At 43.1% G+C, this 25,234-nt stretch overlaps 3 protein-coding genes, 1 long non-coding RNA gene and 1 pseudogene across 5 annotated transcripts; 1 reads left to right on the top strand and 4 right to left on the bottom strand.

The window, feature by feature from the left end:
• Positions 1-2,080: 2,080 nt before the first annotated feature.
• Positions 2,081-4,000, bottom strand: LOC120668969. Its single transcript, XR_005672642.1, has 4 exons — positions 3,616-4,000; positions 2,737-2,798; positions 2,535-2,585; positions 2,081-2,353 (listed from the first exon to the last, which is right to left on the bottom strand). It is a non-coding gene; the product is annotated as an uncharacterized LOC120668969 (long non-coding RNA).
• A 3,230-nt stretch (positions 4,001-7,230) lies between these two features.
• LOC120668568 (probable cadmium/zinc-transporting ATPase HMA1, chloroplastic) lies at positions 7,231-14,518 on the top strand. The gene is made up of 13 exons (XM_039948308.1): positions 7,231-7,889; positions 8,509-8,659; positions 8,748-8,932; positions 9,125-9,271; positions 9,499-9,694; positions 9,889-10,001; positions 10,317-10,555; positions 11,053-11,158; positions 11,421-11,585; positions 12,361-12,577; positions 13,043-13,230; positions 13,309-13,395; positions 14,124-14,518. Exons 1-13 carry the CDS (start codon positions 7,377-7,379, stop codon positions 14,301-14,303), a joined length of 2,487 nt encoding a protein of 828 aa, XP_039804242.1. The 5' UTR covers positions 7,231-7,376; the 3' UTR covers positions 14,304-14,518.
• A 2,638-nt stretch (positions 14,519-17,156) lies between these two features.
• On the bottom strand, positions 17,157-20,394 carry LOC120668567 (2-oxoglutarate-dependent dioxygenase 33-like). Of its 2 annotated transcripts, none has more exons than XM_039948306.1 (12): positions 20,232-20,394; positions 19,723-19,838; positions 19,122-19,240; positions 18,981-19,044; positions 18,839-18,906; positions 18,483-18,541; positions 18,252-18,405; positions 18,097-18,116; positions 17,828-17,874; positions 17,647-17,727; positions 17,466-17,555; positions 17,157-17,381 (listed from the first exon to the last, which is right to left on the bottom strand). In XM_039948306.1, the coding sequence occupies exons 1-12, from the start codon at positions 20,263-20,265 to the stop codon at positions 17,253-17,255; spliced, it is 981 nt and encodes a 326-aa protein (XP_039804240.1). In that variant the 5' UTR covers positions 20,266-20,394; the 3' UTR covers positions 17,157-17,252. The 2 variants fall into 2 exon arrangements, with proteins under 2 accessions (XP_039804240.1, XP_039804241.1); XM_039948307.1 differs by lacking the exon at positions 20,232-20,394 and adding an exon at positions 19,976-20,057.
• A 573-nt stretch (positions 20,395-20,967) lies between these two features.
• LOC120668566 lies at positions 20,968-22,027 on the bottom strand (annotated as a pseudogene).
• An 885-nt stretch (positions 22,028-22,912) lies between these two features.
• Positions 22,913-24,504, bottom strand: LOC120669479 (glutathione S-transferase T2-like). The gene is made up of 3 exons (XM_039949221.1): positions 24,269-24,504; positions 23,213-23,489; positions 22,913-23,122 (listed from the first exon to the last, which is right to left on the bottom strand). The coding sequence occupies exons 1-3, from the start codon at positions 24,502-24,504 to the stop codon at positions 22,913-22,915; spliced, it is 723 nt and encodes a 240-aa protein (XP_039805155.1).
• Between the last annotated feature and the right edge of the window lie 730 nt (positions 24,505-25,234).

Genomic DNA, 25,234 nt, shown 5'->3' with positions numbered 1-25,234 from the left:
AACGATTTTGAACGGACTTTGACCATCCAAAACTCCAAATTTCATATCGGCACTTGAAATTTGGCCAAAATAGAAGTTGTAGAGGACGATAGTCGCCGGTATGGGCGGCGCGCAGCCACAGTGACCACGGTCAACGATTTTGAACGGACTTTGACCCATCCAAAACTCCAAATTTCATATCGGCACTTGAAATTGGCCAAAATAGAGTTGTAGAGGACGAGATGATCTACAACTTTGGTTTTGGGCGAAAGTTGATTCGGAGCTGGATTAAGGAGAAAAACGCGGTCGAACACGGCTAAAACGATGTTTACTATGCAACTCGATTAGCGCTAATGATTGTGATTAGCCTTAATTAGCGATTAAGCACGGTATTAGCGTAAAAATTAACACCGGGGTGTTACATAACCGAGCCGGAAAATTATTATGGTGATGACGCTTCTCTTCTCTTTCTTCATAATAACTCTACCATGTTAGAAAATTTAATGCTCATGATACTTTTATTATATTTTCATTGAAATTGGCCTAAACAACAATGCTATGTGGTTAGACATGAGTGCTAAAAAAACAATGTGATCGCATCATCGATCACGTGTGTAAAAAGTTAATTCCCCACAGTGCACCTTGATGCGTAATAAAGCACCGGTCCAAATTAAGCATCGTCTTCACCTTTTTAAGCATGAGGTGCCAAAATGCGTGGTGATAAGTACATCATCGAAGCACCCTCATGTTGCGTGCTCTTATATCACTATCGGAAAGAAAACGATGATGCCCAAATACAACCAATTGATATGGATTTATACCAAATGACTTGAAGAAATTAGTTATCGCAATACAAATAAATAGACTGAGCTTTGGCCAACGTTATAGAAAACACATTAATACCAAATAAACACACTATCAACACATATTATATGATGATTTAATGAACTAATTCGAGGTGCTGATATATTTATTTTTTAAAAAGCTTGGTCAAAGATAAGGGAAGGCACTGTATCTTCCACTTTAAAATTAGTGCGTCAAGAGACGACTGGTTACGATTTTTCTTCTATCCTTTTTCTTTCGCATGTATCTTAGGCATGGAGCACGTGCAACCATGGGAGCCTGGGAGAGATTGGAAAAGCAACATGATTGGACAGATTCACATGCACAGGGTTTTTCTCTCTTTGTTTCATCCAATTTCAATTCCGTTTAAATCATAATATTTCTTTGAATTTTCATAGCAAAATGAGATCTGACATGCTATTTTTGTTTTTCTAATACATCCAACATTTTAATCACTCGAGCCCAACAATTTAGGTATAGTACTTCAACATTATAGATACAATTTCAACATTTACATTGAAAATGTTGAACTAGTTTATTAAAAATGTTGAATTTACTGTTAAGAGATGTTGAATCTACTATTAAAAAATGTTGAATATCTTTTTTAAAAAGAATAATATTGGATATCACTACTGGTAGGATAAATCAACACTTTTAAATGCAACGAGATAAAAGAATAATAAAAAAATTAACACCATACCCACTTGATGATAGGATCATAATTTGTTTTTATCAAACACCACATCACGTGGCCCTATGCTGTTAATCCGTTCAAGATTAGTCGTTGTATGCTGCCTATTTTGAGCCGAAGATATGCGAATGATATAACTCTGAGCAGTTTCCTTATTGGGCCATTTGGATCTGCTACGCGTATCTATCTATTGAGCCGCTAGTGGTATCTATCTATTGGGCCGCTAGTGGATTAAAGATATATGAGTTTACCACCTTCCGGAAGACAAATAGGATCCCCCAACTAGAAACACATGCGCGGCTTTGCCGCGCTCACTTCTGAGTTGCCTTGTGATCCAAATGGATTTCTAGTTACTTTGACCAAATTCATAAAAAAATAACAATATTTACATATCAAATTTGTTTTGTTGAATCCATCATAATCAAGTATACTTTTATGTGTTGCTCGATTTCATTATGTTATCACCGAGTACCACTGGCAATTCACGACGGAAATAACAATGCATGGTATATCATAAAGTTTGGTCAGATAACTTTGAATTATAAGTTTACAGAGCATTGCATCTTGTTGTCTTTATCTCCTAAGAAAAATAATATATATCATTTCACAGTACTAACAGGATCCCATACATTGCGAGGTAACAGCATCTTATACCAGTATAGCTGACATGCACATATATAATGGCAAGGAATCTTTTAAAAATATAATGGCAAGGAACATTTCAGATGGGAATTAGAATTCATAATCACCGAATGAACAGCTTCAGTGTTGTAGCCCATAACGAACATAAACTGAGCGAGGTTATTGTGATGCTCTCAGTCTTGGCCAAGTCTAGATGCCCTACATAAGCATGTGCGTGTGCGTGTCTATATTATTATTATTATTATTATTATTATTATTATTATTATTATTATTATTATTATTATTATTATTATTATTATTATTATTATTATTATTATTATTACTACTACTCTAAGAATGTAAAGACAGCAAGAGAAGAGGCAATAGTCTACAACCATACCATTTCACAGTACCAGGATGGCTGAGTGATAAAGTATGTATGTACAGATACCTGAAGGAACATGGAACATTTTAGTTATGCTTCCAGGTAAGCATGTTAAAGAGTAACAAAAAGTAACAATGTAACTTTTTTGGACAAAATTAACTTCCATAGCATTTCATTGTGCATTAAGAAACATCTTTTGCTCTTCTAACATACTTACCGTCAACGAGCCATAGAACTCCAACTCTTACATCCCATAATAAGAGGTCCAATAGGTACTTTCTGTCCAGGAAGGAAAAATTTGCACAATAAGCTGAAATGATGCAAATGCGGATAGCGATCCTAAACTCAGAAAATGGTTACAAAAATAAACTTTTGTGGACATCGTTTGCAGAACAGATATAAAAGAAGACAAATACCAGAATCTTATGGTAGTGGTATCAATAGTCACGAATAATATGGTAGTATCACATTAAAGTTGTTATATGTCCAGCAGCTTCCTTTTTTATTGGTGCCACTTTATTTGTGATTATCAGATGGCACAACAAATAGGTTAATGTGCTTGGAGTTTGTGATCACAGGTCCTATATTAAAGAAAGTGTCAGTGCCCCAAGCTTGTGCCTGTACATTCTTATTGTCCCAAAAAAATCACAATATGAATGCATAAGCTTTGAATTGGTAAGCTTTCAGTCCTGTAAACTAATCTTAACGCTAACTTTGGTGCCACAGAATAGGACTACGGGAGTATTAGGATTGTGAAGCTCTCTGTGCTTGGACATGCGCATTTTGTCGAATACCTTGCGGACAGTGGAGTCAATGGCTGAGTTGCACATGTAAAGGCCATGGCTGGAGTTGCTACTCGCGTTGGCATTGCGTCGACCTGCAGTCATGCGAGCTGCTCTCTAGGTCACCTCTGTTGCTGCACTCCAGGAGCTCCGGCAGTCTGCAATGGGCGGGCCCAGCAGAGGGAGGCCTAGAGGAGCTCTTAATCGCACCGCCGTCGCGTCGTTTAGCCGCTCACGCGAGCTGCAGATGGACGACGGCTCCGTGGCAATGGTGATGGAGGGGCAGAAAAGCTCTTGGAGGGGGAGTGGTGCACCTGGCGCTGCCCACGTCGAAATAGAGGGGGTGGGACTGAGAGTGGAGAAGAGAGGAGGTAGGTGGCTGGAGACGATGGCGGTGGGTGATGACGCGGGGGCTGTGGCAAGGCCGCAAGGGGAAGAGCCTCGGGAATGGAAAGACGATGTCGGTGCGTTGCTTTGGCAGGAGGACATCGGCGGGTAGTGCTGCAAGCGGAGGATGGAGGTGGAGGCAACGCGGTAGGCGAAGGGCGGGCGGCTGTGGGGCAGACGGAGCGGTGAGCGGAGGCGGCTGAGCGGGTTCGCGACTATTCGTGAGAAGTGTGGATAGTTGGCTTAACGGGTGTGAGACCCGCACAGGTCCATATCAAACGGTTAGAATCGACAGCTGGTTGGATTGTACGGCTGGACGACTAACGGGTGACGTGGCTTTATCGGGCGCCCGCGGTTTGGTCCAGGATTCGTATATAGAAGGATTATAGAGATGGCGCGGATCGTGCGACACGGTGACGACACCAACGGCACCCGGACGAAACAGCCAGCAACAATTTGGAAAACCATACGCGACGCGATGGCGCAGCTGCGTGACACGGTGTCGACACCAACGGCGCCCGACCGGGCCCGCGCGGACGCTCGCCACCGCCTGCTTCGCCGTGCCCTTGCTCGCAGAGCCTCCCGTCTTCCCCTCCTCTACTAAGCTGCTCACCTCCAACTGTACAACTCCAACACCATCACCGGCTCACCAGCAAGGCAGCAAACCCAGTCCGCCGCCGGCCACTGCCGCCGCAGCAATGCAGCTCCTAACCGCACCCGCCTTCGCCTCGTCAGGCGCCGCGACGGCGGTGCCACCGCCCGCGCGCCGCCTCCGCCTCTCAGGAGCCTCGCCCTTCCCGCAGCCCCGCCGCGGGCGCTGCTGCTCCCGGCCCAAGCTCCTCCCCCTTACCCCACGATCGCCGCTCCACCTCGCGCGCCGATCCTTGCTCTTCGCCCCTCGCGCGCACGGCTGCAGCGGCCACCACCACCACCACCAGCAGCAGCATGGGCACTGCTGCCACGGTCACCGCGGGCTGGACGTGCACGGGGCAGGCGGGGGCGCGGCGGTCATGCGGGTGGCGAGGGCGATCGGGCTGGCCGGCGTGGCCGACGCGCTGCGGGAGCGCGTCCAGGTCTGCTGCGTCTCGTTCGGGCTCCTCCTGGCGGCCGCCGCCTGCCTGCACGTCGCGCCTCCCGGCTCCGCCAGGCACCTGCAGGCCGCGCTTGTCGCCGTCGCCTACCCTCTCGTCGGGGTAATGCCGTAATGCTGACCCAACTCCTGCTCACTTCTGAGTTCTTTCTTAGTTTTGACAATTACTGCTCGAATGGAATTAATGGACTCGAGGTAAGGTAATCCATTTGCATTTGGAAATACTACTGGAGTCGAAATTCAAAGCAAATGCTAGTATGCTTAGCTGGACTTCTTTGCTGTCCACAAGTTCTGCAGCCCAACTTGGGATGGGCCTCATGAGAGCAGAATCCTAGCCCACGTTTGGGCCCAGCTTTGGGCCCAGCAGCAACTTGATGGATCCGCTCCATCTGGAGCTTGTTCTCATCGTCTTCTTTCTAGAGATGGCAGCGGATCGGGTTTGGTGTGGTTATCCGTGGGTTTCGGTTTTTCGGGTTTCGGGTTTGGTGTTGGTTTTTTGCCCACGGTTTTCAGGTTCGGGTTTGGGTTTGGTTTCGGGTTCGGTTTCGGGTTTTGGTTTCCACCCGTGGATATCTAATGGATATCCGAAATAAATTATTTGGAATTAAAACTCATGTTTTATAATATTTTAATGATAACTTGTTTACTTAGTCTATTAAATTTATTGAAAGTTGACTCATGAAAATATTTACTATTTGTTCCCTCTTGTTTATACATGTGAATATGTGTATATTTATCCGCGGATTTCGGGTATCCATTCGGGTTTCGGGTATCCGCGGGTTTGATTTTGGTGGTGGATTTCCACCCGAATCGGTTTCGGGTTCGGGTTTCGATTTCGGGTTTCGATTTTGGGTGCACGGAGACTCCACCCGATCCGAACCCGACCCGTTGCCATCCTTACTTCTTCCCCCTTAGGGCACGGACTGTCGCATCCATGGTAGATCAGCAGTTATAAATTTCTCCAGGGCGCAGGGATCCCTATCATCACTTAGACATCGCTGGTAGAAAAGGGATTGAAAGCTTTTGCAATGGTCAACAAGGAGCTCGCCCCTAGTAGATGTCCATCTAGATGATCAAGTCTCTAAACACATCGACGTCCTCATTGCACGCTCACGGCTCACATAACCGTAGCCCGTAATTAAATAAATTGAGAGAGATTTTCACCCACATCGCCTAAAAATGTCAAAAGTTGTGAAACTGTGACGTAGACCACGGTGACGAATCTAGTCTATACATGCAAAGGGGGCTCATTTCTCCTATCTTCTTCTTCCTCTATTTTTTTCCCTACTTCCTTCCCTCTTCCTCTTCATTGTTTCATCCCAAAATAGAGAGAGGATTTATGGGGTTATCCATTGATCTTAGGAAGGTAGGGGGCATAATCCCCTTAGCCCCCTTTATAGATCGGCCCCTGGTAGAGCTGACAAGTCAGAATGTTTTAGCACGATTTTTATGGAGAATATAGGCCCTGTTTAGTTTCCAAAAAATTTCCTACAATACACATCCCATCGAATCTTCGAACACATGCATGAAGCATTAAATGTAGTTGAAAAAATAACAAATTACTTCCTCCGTCCTCAAATATAGGGCATTCCAGGATTCAAAATTTCTCCACAGATATAAGTCATTCTAGGTTGAGAATGGATCCAACCATCTTAATTGTGCATCGTTTTCGGCGGGACTTTCCCAACAAAAAGACATGCATGCAACCATGTAGAAGGAGGTGCATGTGGGAGGTGGATGAGAAAGGACATGCTACTTTAATTAGCACATATTTGGTGATCCAAATAGAGTTCTAATACTTAATAATTAGGAATAGGAGAGTACTTTCTACGTGATCATAATCTATCCTAAAAACTCTATAATGCCTTATATTTTAGGACGAAGGGAGTATACAGTTTAACTGTTTGATACGAGATGGATTTTTTAAGTCTAATTAGTTCATGATTGGACATTAATTGTCAAATAATAACGAAATATGATACCGTACCAAAACTCAAACTTTTTCGCGAACTAAACATAGCCATAATGCACTTTGCCTCCAAACTTCTGAAATATGGTAAGATACAATTTTTCTTCTTCTGAAACAGACATAAAAGTGCATAGTGCATTATACGGTTAACAAGTTTCAGATCTCTATCTCTATTTTTATCTCTTCTATTTCTAAAATTAGAAATGTTTTCTTGATTTGTCGATTGAAATTTTAATTGAAATCTAGACAAAACAATCAGAATTTTAATAAAAACTCGAATAATTCATACCGGGTGTGATCACAGCACAGATACATGGGGTGGAAGAGGAGCATAACCGTGCGCGACACGATGAAGCCACTCTCAGTGACATAGTGACAACACGAGCCAAATCCTGGCAGCGGGCCCCGCGCCCACGCCCGTCATCGCCATCGCCTTGCAGCCAGTCAGCCACCCGTCCACCACACGCCCGCCGGAAAAGTCCAACCCCTGGTGGACCAGTTCTCTCGTCCCCCTCCTCCGCCTGAGCTGCTCACGGCGCACCACCCGCAGGCCGCAGCAGCAGCGTCAACCGCCTCGCCGAAGCGATCTCACCCCCATCTCCGCTTTCTCCCCGCCCCGACCCGCCGCGATGCAAATCCTCACCGCCTCCGCCTCGATCTCCTCGCCGGCGCCGCCGTCCGCGCACCTGCTCCGCCTCTCGCGGCCCCCGCCCTTCCCGCACCTCCGCCGCCGCTGCTCCCCGCCCAAACCCCTCGCCCTCACCCGCCGGCCGACGTTCCCCCTTGCCTCGCGCCCGTCCCTGCTCTTCACCCCCCGCGCGCACGGCGGTAACGGCCACGGCCACCATCACCATCATCATGACCACCACCATCACCACCACGGCCATGACCACCACCACCACCACGGCCACGGCCACCACGGGGTCGACGTGCACGGGGGAGGCGGGGGTGCGGTGGTCATGCGGGTGGCGCGGGCGATCGGGTGGGCCGACGTCGCCGACGCGCTGCGGGAGCACCTCCAGGTCTGCTGCATCTCCCTCGGCCTCCTCCTCATCGCCGCCGCCTGCCCGCACGTCGCGCTGCTCAACTCCGTTGGGCGCCTGCCGGCCGCGCTCATCGCCATCGCCTTCCCTCTCGTCGGGGTAATGCCTAGCTGCTCTACTCCTTTGCTAGTTCTTACGTTCCTGTGCAGCATTAGGGATGCCACTAACTTGGTTCGATTGAAGTTTAGTTGTCAATCTATGATCACTAGGAACTAGTTAGTGTTTACAGATAGCATTTAAACTTTCAGAGGAACTGGTTAGTGTTTGGGTTGTGTGTGTCAATTCTGTGTCGCAGTATCTTCAATGAGAATTTCAGGGTAAGGCAATTAGAGCACGAGATTGGGGTTTCAGTTATAAATAAGCTTGTCCCAATCCATTTGTAAACACTTGGACACTTGGTATAAGCTTTTATGTGATTGAGTGGCTTTGGTGATCTTGTCTACAAGCTCACAGAGGGAAGCTGCTATGTGGATGCTACCACAGAACTTAAGATTCTTGTTCGAGCTTAAAATTAGCCAATGTGTAGTTGGGGACTTGGGGCTTCAGCTGAAGTTTCTTGGCAGCTGATATGACCGGCACACTGATATAACATGAAATTAATTGAATGTGAAACTGTTCTTGCATTGTTTTCCTCCATAACAAGGAAGATCAGAATAATTTGTTGTTGTGAGGCTTGCTTCCCAACGTACTTGTTTGACATTTCTTGCTTACTGTGTAGGTGTCTTCAGCGCTTGATGCTCTTGTAAATATTGCTGACGGAAGAATAAATATTCATGTTCTAATGGCTCTTGCTGCATTTGCTTCTATATTTATGGGAAACGCATTGGAGGGTGGCCTGCTTCTTGCAATGTTTAACTTGGCTCATATCGGTACATTTCTTTTGACAGCAATTGAAAGTCCCCTGTGTTAGCTCTTCTTGTGTGTTTATTAAAAGTTTCCTGTTCTTATTTCTTACAGCTGAAGAATATTTTACAAGTAAGTCAATGTTTGATGTGAGGGAACTGAAGGAAAACCATCCTGAATTTGCCCTGTTATTAGAAAAAAGTGGCGAAGAATCTGTACAGTTTTCGAATTTAAGTTACACCAAAGTTCCTGTGCATGATCTTGAAGTGGGTTCTCATATCTTGGTCAGAGCTGGCGAGGTGTGTTATATTTTGTATAGAAATCCAGTCTTTGCATTTCCTATTTTTGTTTTCATTTCATAGCTTCTTCGTGGAATTTCACTTTGCGTCTAACTGAGTACAATAGTTCAGCTTACCCTTCATGCTGATGGTATGCTTATTTTTTGTGGTTAGAAATTTATCTCATTTTGGTGCAGTTCTTGCATTCTTTAGGCTGTGCCTGTTGATGGAGAAGTTTACCAAGGTTCATCAACTGTCACAATTGAACACCTAACTGGTGAAACAAAACCTCTAGAAAGGACAGTGGGAGATGCCATACCAGGCGGTGCCAGGAACTTGGAAGGAATGATGATTGTAAAGGTTTGCCTTTTTCCCCTTCACTGAAGAGGCTGGTTCCAACTTTCTTTGATGAAGAGAAGGAAACCTAGCTAACCTTTTGAGATTTGACAAAGTTTTAGTTTTAATATTCAGTAGTTACTACTAACAATTCTGCTATGCTAGTACATTATGTTTCCTTCTATACTATGGTGTTCCTTGTCACCTTGCAAGAGAATCATTTGTTGTTTGTTTACTACCTTTTGTTCTAGGTGACCAAGTCATGGGAGGATTCAACACTCAACAGAATTGTACAGTTGACTGAAGAGGGCCAGCTAATCAAGCCAAAGTTGCAAAGATGGCTTGATGAGTTTGGAGAGTACTATAGCAGAGTTGTGGTGGTGCTTTCTTTGGCTGTTGCACTATTGGGACCGTTACTCTTTAAGTGGCCCCTTTTTGGTAATTCAGGTAATCCTCTAATGCTACACTGCTGTAGTGGCCCTTTTAGCTACTTACGTAAAACATATTATGTACTTCCTGATAGTTCTAAATTCAATAAGCTTTGGATAACTTTCCTACTGATGATTTTGATTTGCCAATTTTATTGATTTGATACACTTAGCTTCAGGCTTGAGCTTTCTATGCTCTGACATTTTCTTTAGTTTGTAGGGGTTCAATTTACCGTGGATTAGGACTTATGGTGGCTGCATCTCCCTGTGCATTGGCTGTAGCTCCATTGGCATATGCAACTGCAATCAGTTCTCTCGCTAGTAAGGTACTGTTTGAAAGTTTCAGTTGTTCGAGCTCTTCATTTAATGTGATACAACACTCTCTTGACTTCTGAATTTCATGAAAGCATCTAGCATTTAATTCATAATGCACACAAGTTTGGGTACAGACCATAGTTTTGTAATAAAAATCTTTGTTGGGATGGTGCAATTACTGCATCTATGAAGCTCCTCCTGGTATTATTGGGAGATTGCACCATAGCTGCTATTTCGCTTTCTGAACACATCCTTTTCTCTGACGTGTTGCTCCATTTCCATCTGTTATAGTGGATTGATGAACCTTTTCTTTTGCTCTCCTGTAGGGAATTTTGTTGAAAGGTGGTCATGTCTTAGATGCTCTTTCTGCCTGTCAGTCTATTGCTTTTGACAAGACAGGCACGTTAACAACTGGGAAGCTTACGTGCAAAGCAATCGAGCCTATCCATGGACATTTGGGTGTGACAAATGGTCATAGTGATTCGTGCTGCACTCCAAACTGTGAAAGTGAAGCTCTAGCTGTTGCTGCAGCGATGGAGAAAGGAACAACCCATCCAATTGGAAGGTAAGAGAAAATGGATAATGTACCAAAAGCTCAATTATTTGTTTTATAACTAGAACTCTGCACTACTTGGGCCTGCTATGCGTGGATAGAATATACTCCCTGCACAAGTGTAAATATTGTACCAATGTTGTTAAACTCAGGCACAGATCTATGTTCTAATTTGGAAGCTGCATTGCTTGGTCCATTCTGGTTACATGTGATTGCTTGAATTTCTATTCATTCAAGGCGTTAGTGGTAGTCTTGCACTGGACCAGCATGGGTCCTAGTTAATATGAATGCCACTATGAGCTTATTTATGCTGATTCAGCACAGAGCACTAAAAACAGCTCTTGCACTTAATATTGGCGTAGATTTTCATGTCTTTTTGCACTAGTTGAAGCATGTCATTTGAGATTTGTAGTGTATATAATATTCTACTGTTCTTTTTTTTTATTGTATGCATTGTTTTGTAGTCTAGTTTATGGCAAGCAATTGACATACAGTTTGCATGATCACAGGGCTGTTTTAGACCACTCTGTTGGAAAGGAGCTTCCAGCAGTTGCTGTAGAAAGTTTTGAATGCTTACCTGGTAGGGGAGTTGCTGCAACTTTGAGTGGTGTGAAGGTATGTGTAGATTTGATAATATTTTTAAATCAGCAAAGTCATATGGAATATTCGACATATGAAAGAGCTTACCTGTTGTTAGACATAATTAATGTGTGTTGCATGAAACACCATTGGACTTTATTGTATGCTGTAAGCTGCATGTGTTTCACATAACTCAACAATGTAGCATGAATTTTTTTTTTCTGCCTGGTTGGTATGGAGTAATTGGAGAGCCAGCCTGTGACATGCTAGCCTAACACCTCGTACATTTGCATTACAGGCTAGAAACAACGAAAATGAGCTATCTGAGGCGTCTATTGGTTCTGTGGATTATATTTCTTCACTATACAGATCTAATGGTGAATCAGAGCAAATAAAACAAGCAGTAAGAAGTTCTGCATATGGGCCTGAATTTGTCCAAGCTGCTCTATCTGTTGATAAAAAGGTTAGTTAAATATGAGTAGAGAACTCTTTCTTCTTTCATGTATATCTGGACATGTATTTTTGTTCTGTACCTAAGTGATGAACCACTATGGTCCCATCCTATTCCACAGTGAGAACTACAAACACAGCAAAGGTGGTCTTGACTGGCATTTGGTCCATCTGATATGGGCATATGGCCTATGGCCTGTCTATTCTGAAACTTGGTCAGCAGTGCCCTGATAATTTGTACATGATGCATGATTTGGCTGGTTTGGAGTTTGGACATTATAGCTTCTTTGGGTCCTACTTAGAACCTTTGAACTTGCTTTTCTTCAAGTGAAGATGATCTTAGCTTGCTTTTCATAGTAAGAAAAAAAAAACATGACCTTACCTTATTTGGCCAAAGGCTCACTCACTGACGATAAGGTTACACTTGCACCAGTGACTGTATTAAGCTGTAGTTATACAATTATACTCATGGTTCTGCTAGAATGCTGAATTCTTCTGCTTGCAAACAATTCACACAGATTTGAATGTGTTATCACCATATGAGCTGTAGGTTTCATAATAACCCCCTGTCTGGTGTACAAGCTTTTTGACTTTGAGAATTTACACAGTCGAAGTTGGAGACATATGAGCCTTAGGTTTCATAATAACTCCCTGGCTGGCCTACAAGCTTTTGGACTTTGAGAGTTTACACAGTCAATAGTCGAAGTTGGTGGTTATCCTCTTCTTGCAGGAGATCCTGCACAGACCTATTTTGAGTTTATTATATCAGCTGATTTAAAATTTTTCAGGTAACCCTTTTCCACTTTGAGGATGAACCCCGTTCCGGTGTTTGTGAAGTCATATCTACCTTAAGAGAGAAGGCTAAACTTCGTATCATGATGCTCACGGGAGACCATGAATCAAGTGCCCAGAGGGTTGCTAAAGCTGTTTGTATTGATGAAGTCCACTTCTCTTTAAAGCCTGAGGAAAAATTGAATAAAGTAAAAGCAGTTTCGAGGGAGGGAGGTACTTCCTTGTGATATACCTATCAGAAGTCAACTCATTATACCAGGGATTTGAGTTTTACATATGTTATCTAAAGTGCTTGCATAGATTTAACTCATGTCACATTGTAGACATGGTTGCTTTCTACATCACTTTTACCTCTTTCCACACCACATGACTTTATCTAATATAATTCCATCGGTAGTTTACTTAATATTTTTTTCCATACTGCATGGATCTAATGGCTCCAATGGTTGCATTCCAACTTTGGATTACCTTTTGGACAAAAGCAACCTACCAGCTAAAAGTCATATCTACTATCTGTAACTTAATTCCCTGTATACAATTAAATTGTAAAATGGAATCCTATACTTTTGTGAGCTCAACCATGCATCATGGAAACTTGAACTTGAAGCTATATGATTCCTTTTGTGGTGCTTATTTTCCTTGTGATTGTTCATTATTTTACCTTTGTACGTTTTCCAGGTGGAGGTTTAATAATGGTCGGTGATGGTATAAATGATGCTCCAGCTCTTGCAGCTGCAACAGTCGGAATGGTTCTAGCCCAACGTGCCAGTGCAACAGCAGTGGCTGTTGCAGATGTTCTGTTGTTGCAGGACAATATTTGTGGGGTGCCATTCTGCATTGCTAAAGCTCGCCAAACAACTTCACTGGTATAAATGGTTTTCATGTGTGACACTTCAGCTTCACATGCAATTTTGTTGTTTCTTACATTTGAGGTTTATCCTTAGGTCAAACAAAGTGTGGCTCTGGCCTTAACTTGCATTGTTTTTGCTGCGCTTCCTTCTGTCCTGGGATTTCTTCCTCTTTGGTTGACGGTAAGTTTCTTCTCATGACTTAATGATGCATCTGTTTTTTTATAGCTAGGAAATTTTGCAATTCTTCAACTGACCTGAGCCCTAATAGTCCTCCGTGATATACTAGAAAGTAAATTGTAGAGTTTGAATACATGCGATGTTACAGATATCCATTTGTAGTACAGTGGAGTGGCACCTTAACCTTCTACACAAGCAGATTTCAATTCCCCTCTATTGGATGGGTTCTTCATAACCTTAACATGACTACATTAACCAATTGTTGCTACCTCCCAAAACAAAAGGCGAAATTGTAGTGATAGTGCCATTTCATTTGTACTTCAACGATGAGGAGCTGAGCACTATAGCCAATTGCTGTTGTCATGGGAAGCAAGCCAGTAAATTTGTAGCTTGAGTTCAATAGAAACAAAATGTCTGGACATTCCAAAATCACACCTATTTACTGAACTTCCCTATTCTTATATCTCTTAAGCCTTCTGTTAAAAAAATCTGCATCCATGGTTTACCTGGCATTCTAGTGGTCTCAACAAGATTTCAATATGATCTGTTGTACTGAAATATGTTTTGTGTGAGTAGAGATCCAGTTTATGTCAGTGGGTTTCAGACTATTAATAAAACATAAAAGATGGGTTGTGGTTACGTGCAAGTTACTAATGCTTTCCCAGCAAAGTGACCTTTTATTATTAAGTTCCTTTTGGTGTTCATATCTCTATCTTTATTACAAATTCCAGGTACTTCTTCATGAAGGAGGAACCCTTCTAGTGTGCCTCAACTCAATACGGGCCCTGAATGCTCCGACATGGTCCTTGGTAGACGACATCCAGCAGCTCTTAGATGGCCTAAGAAATTATTTCTCATCCAAGTTCAAAAGCTCTTCTTCAAACTATGTCACAAACACCGTTCCCTTGTAGATACCATGTACAGCAACGTTTGTCCTTTTCTTTTTTACCTTCTCTGTGTGGTGCCGTATGAGTTTAGATCAGGGGTTCTAACCTAATTTTTGTAGGCTATATATCACCACCATGTAAAGAAAGTAATTTCGCTTCATGTTGAGCTAACAGTAAAAAACAGTGCTGAAAATTCTCTGGTCCGTTTTGTACCTAAACGGAACCTTCAAGTTCCTCTACTTCGTACTGTTTCACAAACAGACATTCAGGTCTCCACGCAGGTGTTTACCTTCACGGTCCTGCCTCGCATTGGTGGCTCGTGCTTGTCAGGTTTCATGCACCAATCAGATGAACTCAAAAGCTTAAAACTCTTGGGAAGAGGTGGGCAATCCAATAATACTTCACAACACTCTCACTTACATGCAGCCGGAACAAGGCGCAAATGTGGAAATAAAGAAGGGAGCAGAGGACTTAAAAGATGTTTCTACCAAGACTCGAACTCGAGACCTCTGGCTTTGATACCATGTTAGGTTTCATGTACCAACTAGATGAACCCAAAAGCTTAAACTCTTGGGAAGAGGTGGGCAATCCACTAATACATCACAACAATGCTCGCCCTTCCCAGTGACGCCGGCGATTTGGTTCCATGGGAGCGTCTTCTGATGCGATCGCACAGAGTGAAACATGAGTTTGAACAGAAGAAGAGGAGCAGACGATGTGGTGAAGCAATGGAGTAATTCCTTTAAAATCTAGAGCCTGTTAAGGAGCCTGACCAGGGTTTAACTTACCGACCGGTCTGACCAAACCGGCGGGGTCCGGTTCCGGTATACCAGTTCGGTTTGGTCGGAAACCGGTCGGAACCGGTTGAATTCAAATTTGAATTCAAAAGCCGCCGTGCAATCGGTTCGGACCAGTTTACTGGTCGGTTGGACCGGTTTACCGGCCGGTTTGGCTGGTATACCGGTAGTTTAAAGTAATTTTCCGGCGGTTAAAAAATAGATCCCCGGTGTGAAATAAAAGAAAATTTTAGCATGAGCTATGCACATATTAATGTAAATGATCACACCAAAGAAAGAATTTATAATCATACATACAAATACAAAAGTAATAAGCGTGCATACAAATACCGAGTCATACACTTATACACATCAAATAAGAGTTCAACGTAGGAATGGGAAGACCCCCATTTGAGACGCGGTTTGGTATTCGGCGGTGGACATCAAAGCAATATCTCGCACTCTAAGCAGCTCAGCCTTGTAGTGTTGCCAAGTTTGGCCCATCCACGCCGATGTTGTCTGCCATTCCTGAACTAACATAGTGTAAAAATGGAGGTCTTCCTATTCGTACACCAATCTCGTCGGTGGCTGCATGCTGATGTCAGGAATGGGGTAGTGAAAAAAGTGCCTGGAATCGCTTTAGGAGGAAGAAGAGTACTGTGGAGTGTCGTAGTCCGTCGGTCCACCTGTTCTCCTCTGCGATTGCGGTGCTCCATGGTCGGTGTCTTGAGTAGCATGTGTGAACTGAGTCTCCCCTGCAATCAACCATATATCATAATTAGTAGTCAATACTCATAATCAGAAATATGTGTGCATTTGTATGTGCAATGTATACATGTGAAACGAACACCACGAGCACCACCAGCAGCACCACCACCAGCACCACCACCAGCACCGTCACTATCATCACTATCATCGGCTGAGGTGCTATCCTTGGACTCCTGATATGGAGGACTATGCTCACATTCGCCATCATCAGTCTCGGTGTCGCTGCTTACTGGTTTTGCTGTTCCTTTGCCTTTTCGACGTTTCGTGTCACCCTTCGTAGGCCCCTTCTGCAACTTCCTCTTCCCTAGGTGAGTGTCACCCACATTTTTACGTGCCCGATTGCTGATGGAATCATCTCTGCCTGCCATTGTCTATCTGCATACATGGACAACAAAAACATATCAATCACATAAATAAAATCCTAAATCCTACACCTAAATCTTACCTAAATCCTAATTCCTACACCTAAATCTTACCTAAAACCTAAAACATATCAGCCATACACCTAACTCTAACCTAAATCCTAAAACAAATCATCTAATATTCTAAATCATACACCTAACCAATTATTCTATTAAAAATTTTTCACTTCTTACCTTCTCTCCCGGTCGCACCGGCTTACCGGCGATATCGGCCGACTAACCGCCCCTGCGCGCCGGTCGGAGAGCAGATCCGAGGCCGAGCCGGCTTACCGGACTAACCGGCCGGCTAGCCGGGCTCGGCGGGCGGCTTCCCGGCTGCGGGCACCGGTCGCCTCCTGGGAGCGGCGGACAGGGAGCGGGTGGGGGCGGAAGGGTTCTGGGGTTCGCGCGACCCCTCCCACCTCTGTCCAGAACCCTGTCTACCTCGCCAGAGCGCCGTGGGCCTTAATGAGCCGTCGTTTTTTTTATTTAACTTTAAAATTCCGCAAACTATACTAAATGAATGAATTTTTGAGAAAATTTGACACCATTAGATTCGTCGCACCTTGAAGTATTTTTAGAATTTTTTTTGAGAATTTTTCATTTTTTGAATTCAAATTCAAATTTTGAATTTGGGCCGATTTGGTACCAGCCCAAACCGGAACCGGGCCGGACCGGTTTGACCGCTAACCAGTCAAACCGGATCGGTTCCCACCGATTTTGTAAACCCTGAGCCTGACTGCTAAATTCAGATTTCATAGACGGGGCATACAAACTTGTGCGCACCCGCTGGAGTGATCGATCTTTCCCAGTTTCCTTTTCCTTCTGAATCATCAGCGTCACAACTCAAGTTAATTTTGAATCATGGCTGCTCCCTGACATGCTGTAACTTGCGGGTATCAAGTGCTCAACAAATAGGAATGGATAAGATATTTAATAAATTCACGCAATGACACGAATGGACACGTTTTATTGATGAATATTTCAATACAGTTTTTTTCCCCTTCCACATCTGCAGGCCAGGAAATTTACATGACAAAGTTCGTCAGCACTTTCTTTACCAAATGCTCCCCGTACACAACCTTTTCGTACTTGGCAGCACCGCCGGTTTTCTCCCGGCAGAACTCAACAGGCTCTATGGCAGCGTCAAAGTTGGACTGCACCATTGGTTTCACAAAAATAAGAAGGGAAGCAAGTTGACATGAGGATTGAGGAGCAAGCGAGAGAGAAATTGCTAGTACCTCGTAGAAGAACGCAACTGATACGCGGTAACGAGGGGAGTTGTTGACAACTCTGTGAAGTGTGGGCTGATATATTCCATTGGACCATACCTGAACCGAAAACCATAACATATAAGCTCCTATTGCCGTAAAACAATCAGATCGATATAAATGAACATGCAAACAAGAGAAGAAAGAAAACCTTCAGCATGTCACCAATGTTGCAAACAAAGGTTCCTGGAATTGGAGTTGCATATATCCACTCACCAGAGCAGTTTTGCACCTGAAATTGCATCACAGAAGAATTTATAGAGATTATCAAGAAGGAGAGCACTATTAAAAGTAAGCATATCAAGATTGATTATGACTGAATAAATAAATACCTCAAGGGCACATATGTCATCATCCTGGTTAACCAGCGTCAGAAGTCCTGCAGTGTTAACCAAATGAGGAGAACGATCTCAAGATTTTGGTAAAGAGATTCTAACAATCCTCAGAGAGCAACAAAGATTGAGAAAGCATGTCATTTTCTTTAAATGCAGCATAGCCATTATAATGTGTGTTATCTTTACCAACCATAAGTAATCATCATCCTCAATTCCACATACAAAAATCTAATTACAATAAAAAAATCTTGGAGAGATGTACTTGCCATAATCTGTATGAGCTCCACTGGATTCGTCATAGAATGAATCGAATACAAAAGAAGAGCAGTCAGAGAGGCATCCATACTCAGTAAGCAACAACAACAACAACAACATGGCCTTTTGGAATAGCAAAGGTTTACATATATTGATTAATGATTACCATCCAGTATCAGTGCGCTGCTCTTCTGGAATGTCTACTGGATAACCAATCAACCTTAGCACCCAGAAAGGATCTCCAGCTGTTTCTCCTTCAAACACATCAATTGCCCCTCCCAATGCCAAGGCTATACCACGCATGATCTTTCTTGAAAGATCTGCAACAGAAAATGGCATCATGAACACTGGTAGCCATGAGTGAAAAAGATTGTTTAGAGTAGGTCGAGAAGTGGACCTCTGCATAGATTGATATAGTTCTCCAGCAGTGCTTCAAAGTTTGATGGATTTTCTGGCCTGTATGAAAGCAAATGATTAGTTCCTTTGGTAGAAACAACATCCGTTTAATAGTATAGAAGCAACATCAATTGAGTGGCCACCTTAGCACAAGAAAATCATGTCTAGATTCAGATATTGTTTCAGTACTACTCTACATGATGAATGATGAAGAAAGTTGCAGCCAAATGGAGTATTTCATATCATACATGTTTCAAGTTTTAGTCCACAAAAATCAAGTTAGACCGGACCATTCTTTTGTGGTTCTCTAAGATGTATCAGAGAACAGAGATGAAAAGTTTGAATTTGGAAACATACCATAAATTAGATCCCTCCATCGGTTTAGCAAGATCTCCATATTTGCCAGGTCTAATAGGAGTGTAGCACTGCCATTTTTGTTTTCAGGTTTAGCTCTGAACAGAAACATGAGAAGAAAATACAGAGAAAAATGTGAACTTACATCAATTGCTTCGTGCATATCAGGTTTACCCTTGGTAACATTCTCCCCTATCCTTTGATACCCTCTGAAAATAAACAGTCAGAAATTTCCCAAAGGACCAAACAGAACAAGGAAAAGTTGGACATGTTTAAGTAACCAAACCTATATCCACTCTCAGGTGTCATCTTAATCTTTAATTTCTCCTCATACGGAAGGTGAAAGAATTTGCGTGTCACATCCCTGACTTCCTTCATTAGCGACTCAGCAATACCGTGGCCTTTCTGTTAAAAACGTGCAGACAGCATTGTCCTTGGTTAGCTTTTACAATTACAGATTGTTTAAAGATTCATCTTTTTTTCATTAACAGAAATAAAAGGAAAGCTAACTGTACACATGCACCTATCACAAAATTGAGCATGATATGAGCATCAGCACTTTACAGGATAGTACCAATGTAACTTCAGTGCATGCCTCATAGATTGTTAATGCTTGATATCCACATATTTACTTCTCATGTTACTTCAAACATCATAACAACTTAAGTATAGATAAACACGTTTTCCTGACATGATTTTACTAAAGAATCCAAAATGGATTATTTGCCATCAGAAGTTCAGAACATCAATGAGTAGCAGCTTCCAAGTCCTTTTCAGAGTCCAAACACCTAAGCATCATTGGTTATAACAAACCTACCTTAACTGATACAATTAGCTTAGAGGTTTGGAGAAGGTTGTCTGCTACCACAGAGTTGACAAGTGATTACCACATAGAAGAATCCGGCCTCCTTACAAGCGTCGTCCAGCATCCGCACAACCTCCAGCAAAGCCGCGTCGTTGGCCATATTCGGATCATCGATCTTTTCGACAAGCGGGCCAACATCTGGCAATGGTAGGAAGAAACAACTCTTATGACTCGAGACTGCAAAAAGCACAAAGAGAGTACAAAAGGCACGAGCTGCATCGACTCAAAAATGAGAGTCTGGTATGAATCAGATTCCGGAGCACGAGCAGATGCACCCGTTTTCAGAAGCTGTCAGCACTGCCGCAGGAAAGAAAGAGGTGAAGGAGAAACCGCAGCCAATGGCTCTGAAGTCTGAACCCACAGAAGGTACAAATCCGGATGGAGGAGCAAATGAGTGGAATAAGATTTGGGAATCTCCCGGAGCAGAGTTTGATCCGGATGCCCCGAATCTGAATCTTTGGAGGCAGAATCGTATCTAGACTGAAGTGGTGAGATGGAATCGCAATTGGTAAGGAATTTATTAAGGCGTACCGATCAGGGGGATCGCCTTGAAGTCGGAAGCCATGGAGCGCAGAGGGAGGGAGCTCGAAGTGCTGGGGACAAACGATGCTGATTGTTTGCGGCGACCGGCGATGGCTGGGACTCTGCTAGTCGGTAAGGGTAGTTCAAATGCAGACTCCACTCATAGAATTTTAAGTGTCAAAAACTCTATCACAAGAAACTATATTTTCCAATGTAAAGTGTGTAATAGTAGTTTTCATACATAAAACTATTTATTGTGCAGCACAAACAAAGCTGATCAGCTGTGGCACAATACCATGTGATCTACTGTACACCAAACAAGCACTTAAGATTTAAAAATGAAATCACTGCGCAGAACTTCGATGACAGCTATGTCACAAAACGAAAACACAGCAGTGCATAGAACCGGTCACAGAACCCAAACATACTGAACAGAACTTCGATGCTAGTTTAGAACAGCCACGAGTCATCCATTACAATATATAACAATAGTGACATAAATATGAATTGCAAACTAAATAGATAATAATAGTATTTAGATAATGATAAGCCTTCCATCATCCTCCTCAGAACTTCATGTCCATAGTCCTCCAAACAAATCTGTGAAGAAATGAGAATGGGTTAGTTAAGTTGGCAAAACTATACAGGAGGTTAAATTAACAAAATCTGAATGCTTTAGTTTCAAAAACAAAATCTTAATGTATCTTGAACATGAAGGCAGTTTATATGTATATAAAAAATCACAATGCTACCTAATTAGTTCGATTCCCAAACTTTTGCCAAATGTGATCAATCAAATCAGATTGTAGTTGCCTATGAGCTTCACGATCACGAATCTCGGTATCCCTCTGTAGAACATCCTCCATCACCGGATCATGTCCATGAGTAATTGTAGCAGCCTGAACAGTAGACGTGGTTGCTTCTTCGTTCAAGTCAAATGAATTGTTCTCTATATCCTTCTCGTCCTCGATTATCATGTTGTGAAGAATTATACAAGCTAACATGATATTCTGAAGATCCCCTTGGTCATATAGACATGCCGGATTACGTAAAATGCGAAAACGAGCTTGTAAAATCCCAAATGCACATTCAACATCTTTTCTTGCCCCCTCTTGATGTTCTGAAAACAGCTTGTGCTCAGCTGATTGTGGTGCACGTATGGACTTGACAAAAACAGCCCACTCTGGGTATATTCCATCTGCAAGATAATAAGGTTTGCTATATTGCCTTTCATTCACAAAGTACTGCACCTGGGGAGCTTCTCCTCTTAACTGATCGACGAACAAAGTAGATTGATTCAGCACATTGATGTCATTGTTGGACCCCGCCACTCCAAAGAAACCATGCCATATCCATCTGTCATGTGAAGCAACAGCCTCTAGAATGATGGTTGGCACACCATGATCACCACGAGTATACTGTCCCTTCCATGCATAGGGACATTTTTCCCAGTGCCAATGCATACAGTCAATGCTCCCTATCATGCCCGGAAAACCACGACGCTCACCGATATCCAACAATCGTTGTACATCTTGTACTGTTGGGCATCTCAAGTACTCTTCACCGTATACTTCAATGATATCCTGAACAAACTTCTTCAAGCATTCCACACTAGTACTTTCTGCCATCTTCAGATGCTCATCATACTATTCTGCAGGACAGCCAAATGCTAACTGACGCATTGCTACAGTACACTTATGAATTGGTGTGAATCCGGGACGATTCAGAGCATCCAACCTTAAGGTGAAATACTCAGACCACCCACTCAAGGCCTCAACAATCTTCAGAAAGAGGGGTTTCCTCATCCTATATCTTCTATGAAAATCTTTCTCATCATAGACTGGATTAGGAGTGAAGTAGTCATCTAGTAGTTCCTGTTGGGCTTGTTCACAAGGCCTATCCACAAATCGCCTAGGACCACGTCGAGTTCTTCCACCATGTATGACATCAACAACAGACTGCATTTCAGATACTAGATGATCACCAAACTCATCTAGAATTTCTTGCTCTTGAAGATAGTCATCCATGGAGTACAGATCAGCAGGATCGATGCTGCCATCTCCATCCATGGCAACAAAGGATCTCGGCAGAATTGTGGGTAGTAGAGGATAGTAGAAAGGGGCGCAGCGAAGGGATAGCGGCCGTGGCTGTGCTATATATAGTCACAATTGCTGTGGCTGTTTGTATTCAGATTTCCATTCAGACTTATTGTGGCTGTATGTATTCAGACTTATTGTGGCTGTTTGCATTCAGACTTGTGGCTTTATGTATTCAGACTTATTGTGGCTGTATGTATTCACACTAGTATTAAAATAGCACTAGTCACAAGTCCTAGGAATTAAAATAGCACTAAAATAGCACTGATCAATGATCATAGCACTAAGAATAGCACTGATCATAGCATTAAAATTACAGCAGCACTGAGAATTCAAATAGCACTATATCACAAGAATTAAAATACCTTACAGAAATTGCTTCCATGGTCACATTTCTTTGCACATACTTGCTACTACATAAATTCCAGGAAATTATAGATTGTCAGTTAACAGTTCCAAACAACTAAATGAGCAATTGAAAAAAAGTTGGCAGTGACATACCTTGGGAAATAAAGTAAGTCTCAAGCTCTCTAGTGCCAAGTTTCTTTCAGCCAAAGCATCTGCACTGAGCTGACCAGTAGGCACAAGCAGGAGCTAGCATCTACTGGCATTTGCCCAGCATCCATGAAAATCAGATAATGGTTTTTTAGAACGATCCCAACGTATTTTTAGTTGATCCCGGTTCCTCTTACGGCTAGTTTCTGTGGTCTTGTTGTATTCTTCAGTAACATCTGTCCAATAAACATCTGCCTTCCTTTCATTTCCATCAACTGGGTCCTTTGAATTATGCAACCAAGCACTGGCCTACATAAACAACAAAACAGAAACAAAATTAAAAAAAGAGAGAATTGTTAATCTTCGAGTGTGCATGGAGATAGCATGGTTAGAACCTACCAATCGTATGTCTTCAGGGACGGACCAATTCAAACGTTTGTCAGTTCTAGAATCATCAGGGATGTTGTTTGTTTCATTTTCTTCTGCATCTAAATCATCCACCATATGATCAGTTTGTTGTGCTAGAGAGGGAGTTCCTGTAGCACTCATGTATTGCGGCGAAACTGGAGATCGACTCATTCCAGCACCAACGAAGTGTAAATTTTCAGTTGCATTAGGATGGTTAGCAAATGGGTTTGACTCCAGCATATTTGAGAACTCTCCTGGTGGGTATAACCTGCAACCATATGAATTTCCAAGCTCTAATCAATTATTTGTTCACTAAAATTGCACAGTATGCCAAGCACAATTAGACAAAAAAAAACTTTTAGATTCTTAACTCAGAGCTGAGATAACTGTCCGAAAACAAAAGCTATGCATCTTTCCATTGAAGTCGCAACAGACAGTGAATTGTAGTAAAGGTAGTTTGCAACCAGTTTTTCTTTTAAATTGTACTAACTTTTAGCAAAGGTGACAGATATCTGAAGGTCTTGAAATCAATTACAAACAGCAAGCTAGCTTTCCACAAACAACCAATATAATTAGACTGAACAACTGCGTTACCCCAATACAGGATGTGATACAACAGACTATCGTTGCAAATCTAATTAGACTTAGCTAAACAATCTATAACCTACAGATGTACTTCTTTGAAGACTTACCCTTCTGTAGGAGATGACGTTGGCCACCATCCACCGACAGGAGAACCACCAACTCGACAAACACCAGCATCAGCTTAACACCGATGGCTCCAGCTTGAGAACAGTTCCAGCAGCTCCGGTGACCGAACCACAGGTCCCAGCGGCACGGACAGATGGAGGATGGGTTCTAGGGCCGCCTTTGCCTCGCCGTCCATCAGTCTTTGTTAATGGATTCATATATGAGATTTGGGGATTTTTTTGGTCAGAGTGGATGGAAGGAGAAGATGGGAGCGAAGGGAGAACGGGAGATGGGCAACAGAGGAAGGGAGATTTACATGCGCTGGAGTGGGGCGGACCTCGAAATTTTTGCGGCGACGGTCCCTGGCGCGCGCTGGAGATGAGCGCGCGCGGGAGCAGGATGAGCGTGGGAGAGGAAGCGCGCGCGGGAGCAGAAGGAGCGCGGGAGAGGGAGCGCGCGGGAGCAGGGGGAGCGCGGGAGAGGGAACGCGCGGGGCGGAGGCGGGAGCTGGCGCGGGAGCGGAAGGGGAGCGGCGGCGGTGTACGGGATTCATGGACTCGATGCGGTCCTCCCCATAGCGAGTCTTGCGGCATCGGGGCGAGTGCAGACTCGGCGTCCTTCCCACCACATAAATCTAGTAAACACAAAAAAAAACATCACATCGAATATTTCGACACATACATGGAGTACTAAATGAAGTCTATTTACAAAACTTTTTGCATGGATGGACTGTAAATCGCGAGACGAATCTAATGAGCCTACTTAATCTATGATTTGCAATAGTGATGCTACAGTAACCATCCGCTAATTATGGATTATTCATGGATTAATTAGCATCATTAGATTCGTCTCGCGATTTACAACCCATCTGTGTAAAAAGTTTTGTAAATAGACTTCATTTAGTACTTCAAATTAACAAGATTTTTTCGAAAAAAAATTTGCGTTTCAACTAAACAAGCCTTAGACACCGTTTCCTCCCTTCTCTCCCTCCCTCCTCAATATATCTGCTGCCACGTCATCAAAATGCCTATGTGACAGTGCAATTAATAAATTTAGACTCTACTATGGAGTCTGCGTTGGGACTGGCCTAATAGCAACTGATGGAATGAGCACAAACAGCGTGACGTCAGATTCACGAGCCCTTCTTTATCTCTGGGGATCGTAATTTTGTAAGCCTCGTCACACGTTCAGCATCCGAGTAGGTACCAACTTGAAACCAAAGAGGATACCACCACCAAAACGTGCCCCCACCAGACTCGTTCCGCTTTGGTGAGCTTAACTGCTTAAGAAGAATCCAAGATAACTTGCAGCTGAACCATTAAT

Source organism: Panicum virgatum, chromosome 4N, assembly GCF_016808335.1.
Source record: "Panicum virgatum strain AP13 chromosome 4N, P.virgatum_v5, whole genome shotgun sequence".
Lineage (NCBI taxonomy): Eukaryota > Viridiplantae > Streptophyta > Magnoliopsida > Poales > Poaceae > Panicum > Panicum virgatum.
This window is presented reverse-complemented; position numbering and strand designations above follow the sequence as displayed.

Bases quoted from the DNA above. Each gene is read 5' to 3' on its own strand.
- LOC120668567 (XM_039948306.1), bottom strand. From the start codon at position 20,265: ATGGCTTCCGACTTCAAGGCGATCCCCCTGATCG. The intron at 19,045-19,121 runs GTTTGGTTACTT...GTTTATTTTCAG, and splicing joins ACACCTGAGAGTGGATATAG to AGGGTATCAAAGGATAGGGG. The intron at 18,117-18,251 runs GTAATCATTAAT...TGACGAATCCAG, and splicing joins CAGCGCACTGATACTGGATG to TGGAGCTCATACAGATTATG.
- LOC120669479 (XM_039949221.1), bottom strand. From the start codon at position 24,504: ATGCCGCAAGACTCGCTATGGGGAGGACCGCATCGAGTCCATGAATCC. The intron at 23,490-24,268 runs GTCGCCGCAAAA...ATATGGTTGCAG, and splicing joins TCCAGCGCGCGCCAGGGACC to GTTATACCCACCAGGAGAGT. The intron at 23,123-23,212 runs GTAGGTTCTAAC...TTGTTTATGTAG, and splicing joins TCCCTGAAGACATACGATTG to GCCAGTGCTTGGTTGCATAA.
- LOC120668568 (XM_039948308.1), top strand. From the start codon at position 7,377: ATGCAAATCCTCACCGCCTCCGCCTCGATCTCCTCGCCGGCGCCGCCG. The intron at 10,556-11,052 runs GTAAGAGAAAAT...GCATGATCACAG, and splicing joins ACAACCCATCCAATTGGAAG to GGCTGTTTTAGACCACTCTG. The intron at 12,578-13,042 runs GTACTTCCTTGT...TACGTTTTCCAG, and splicing joins AGCAGTTTCGAGGGAGGGAG to GTGGAGGTTTAATAATGGTC.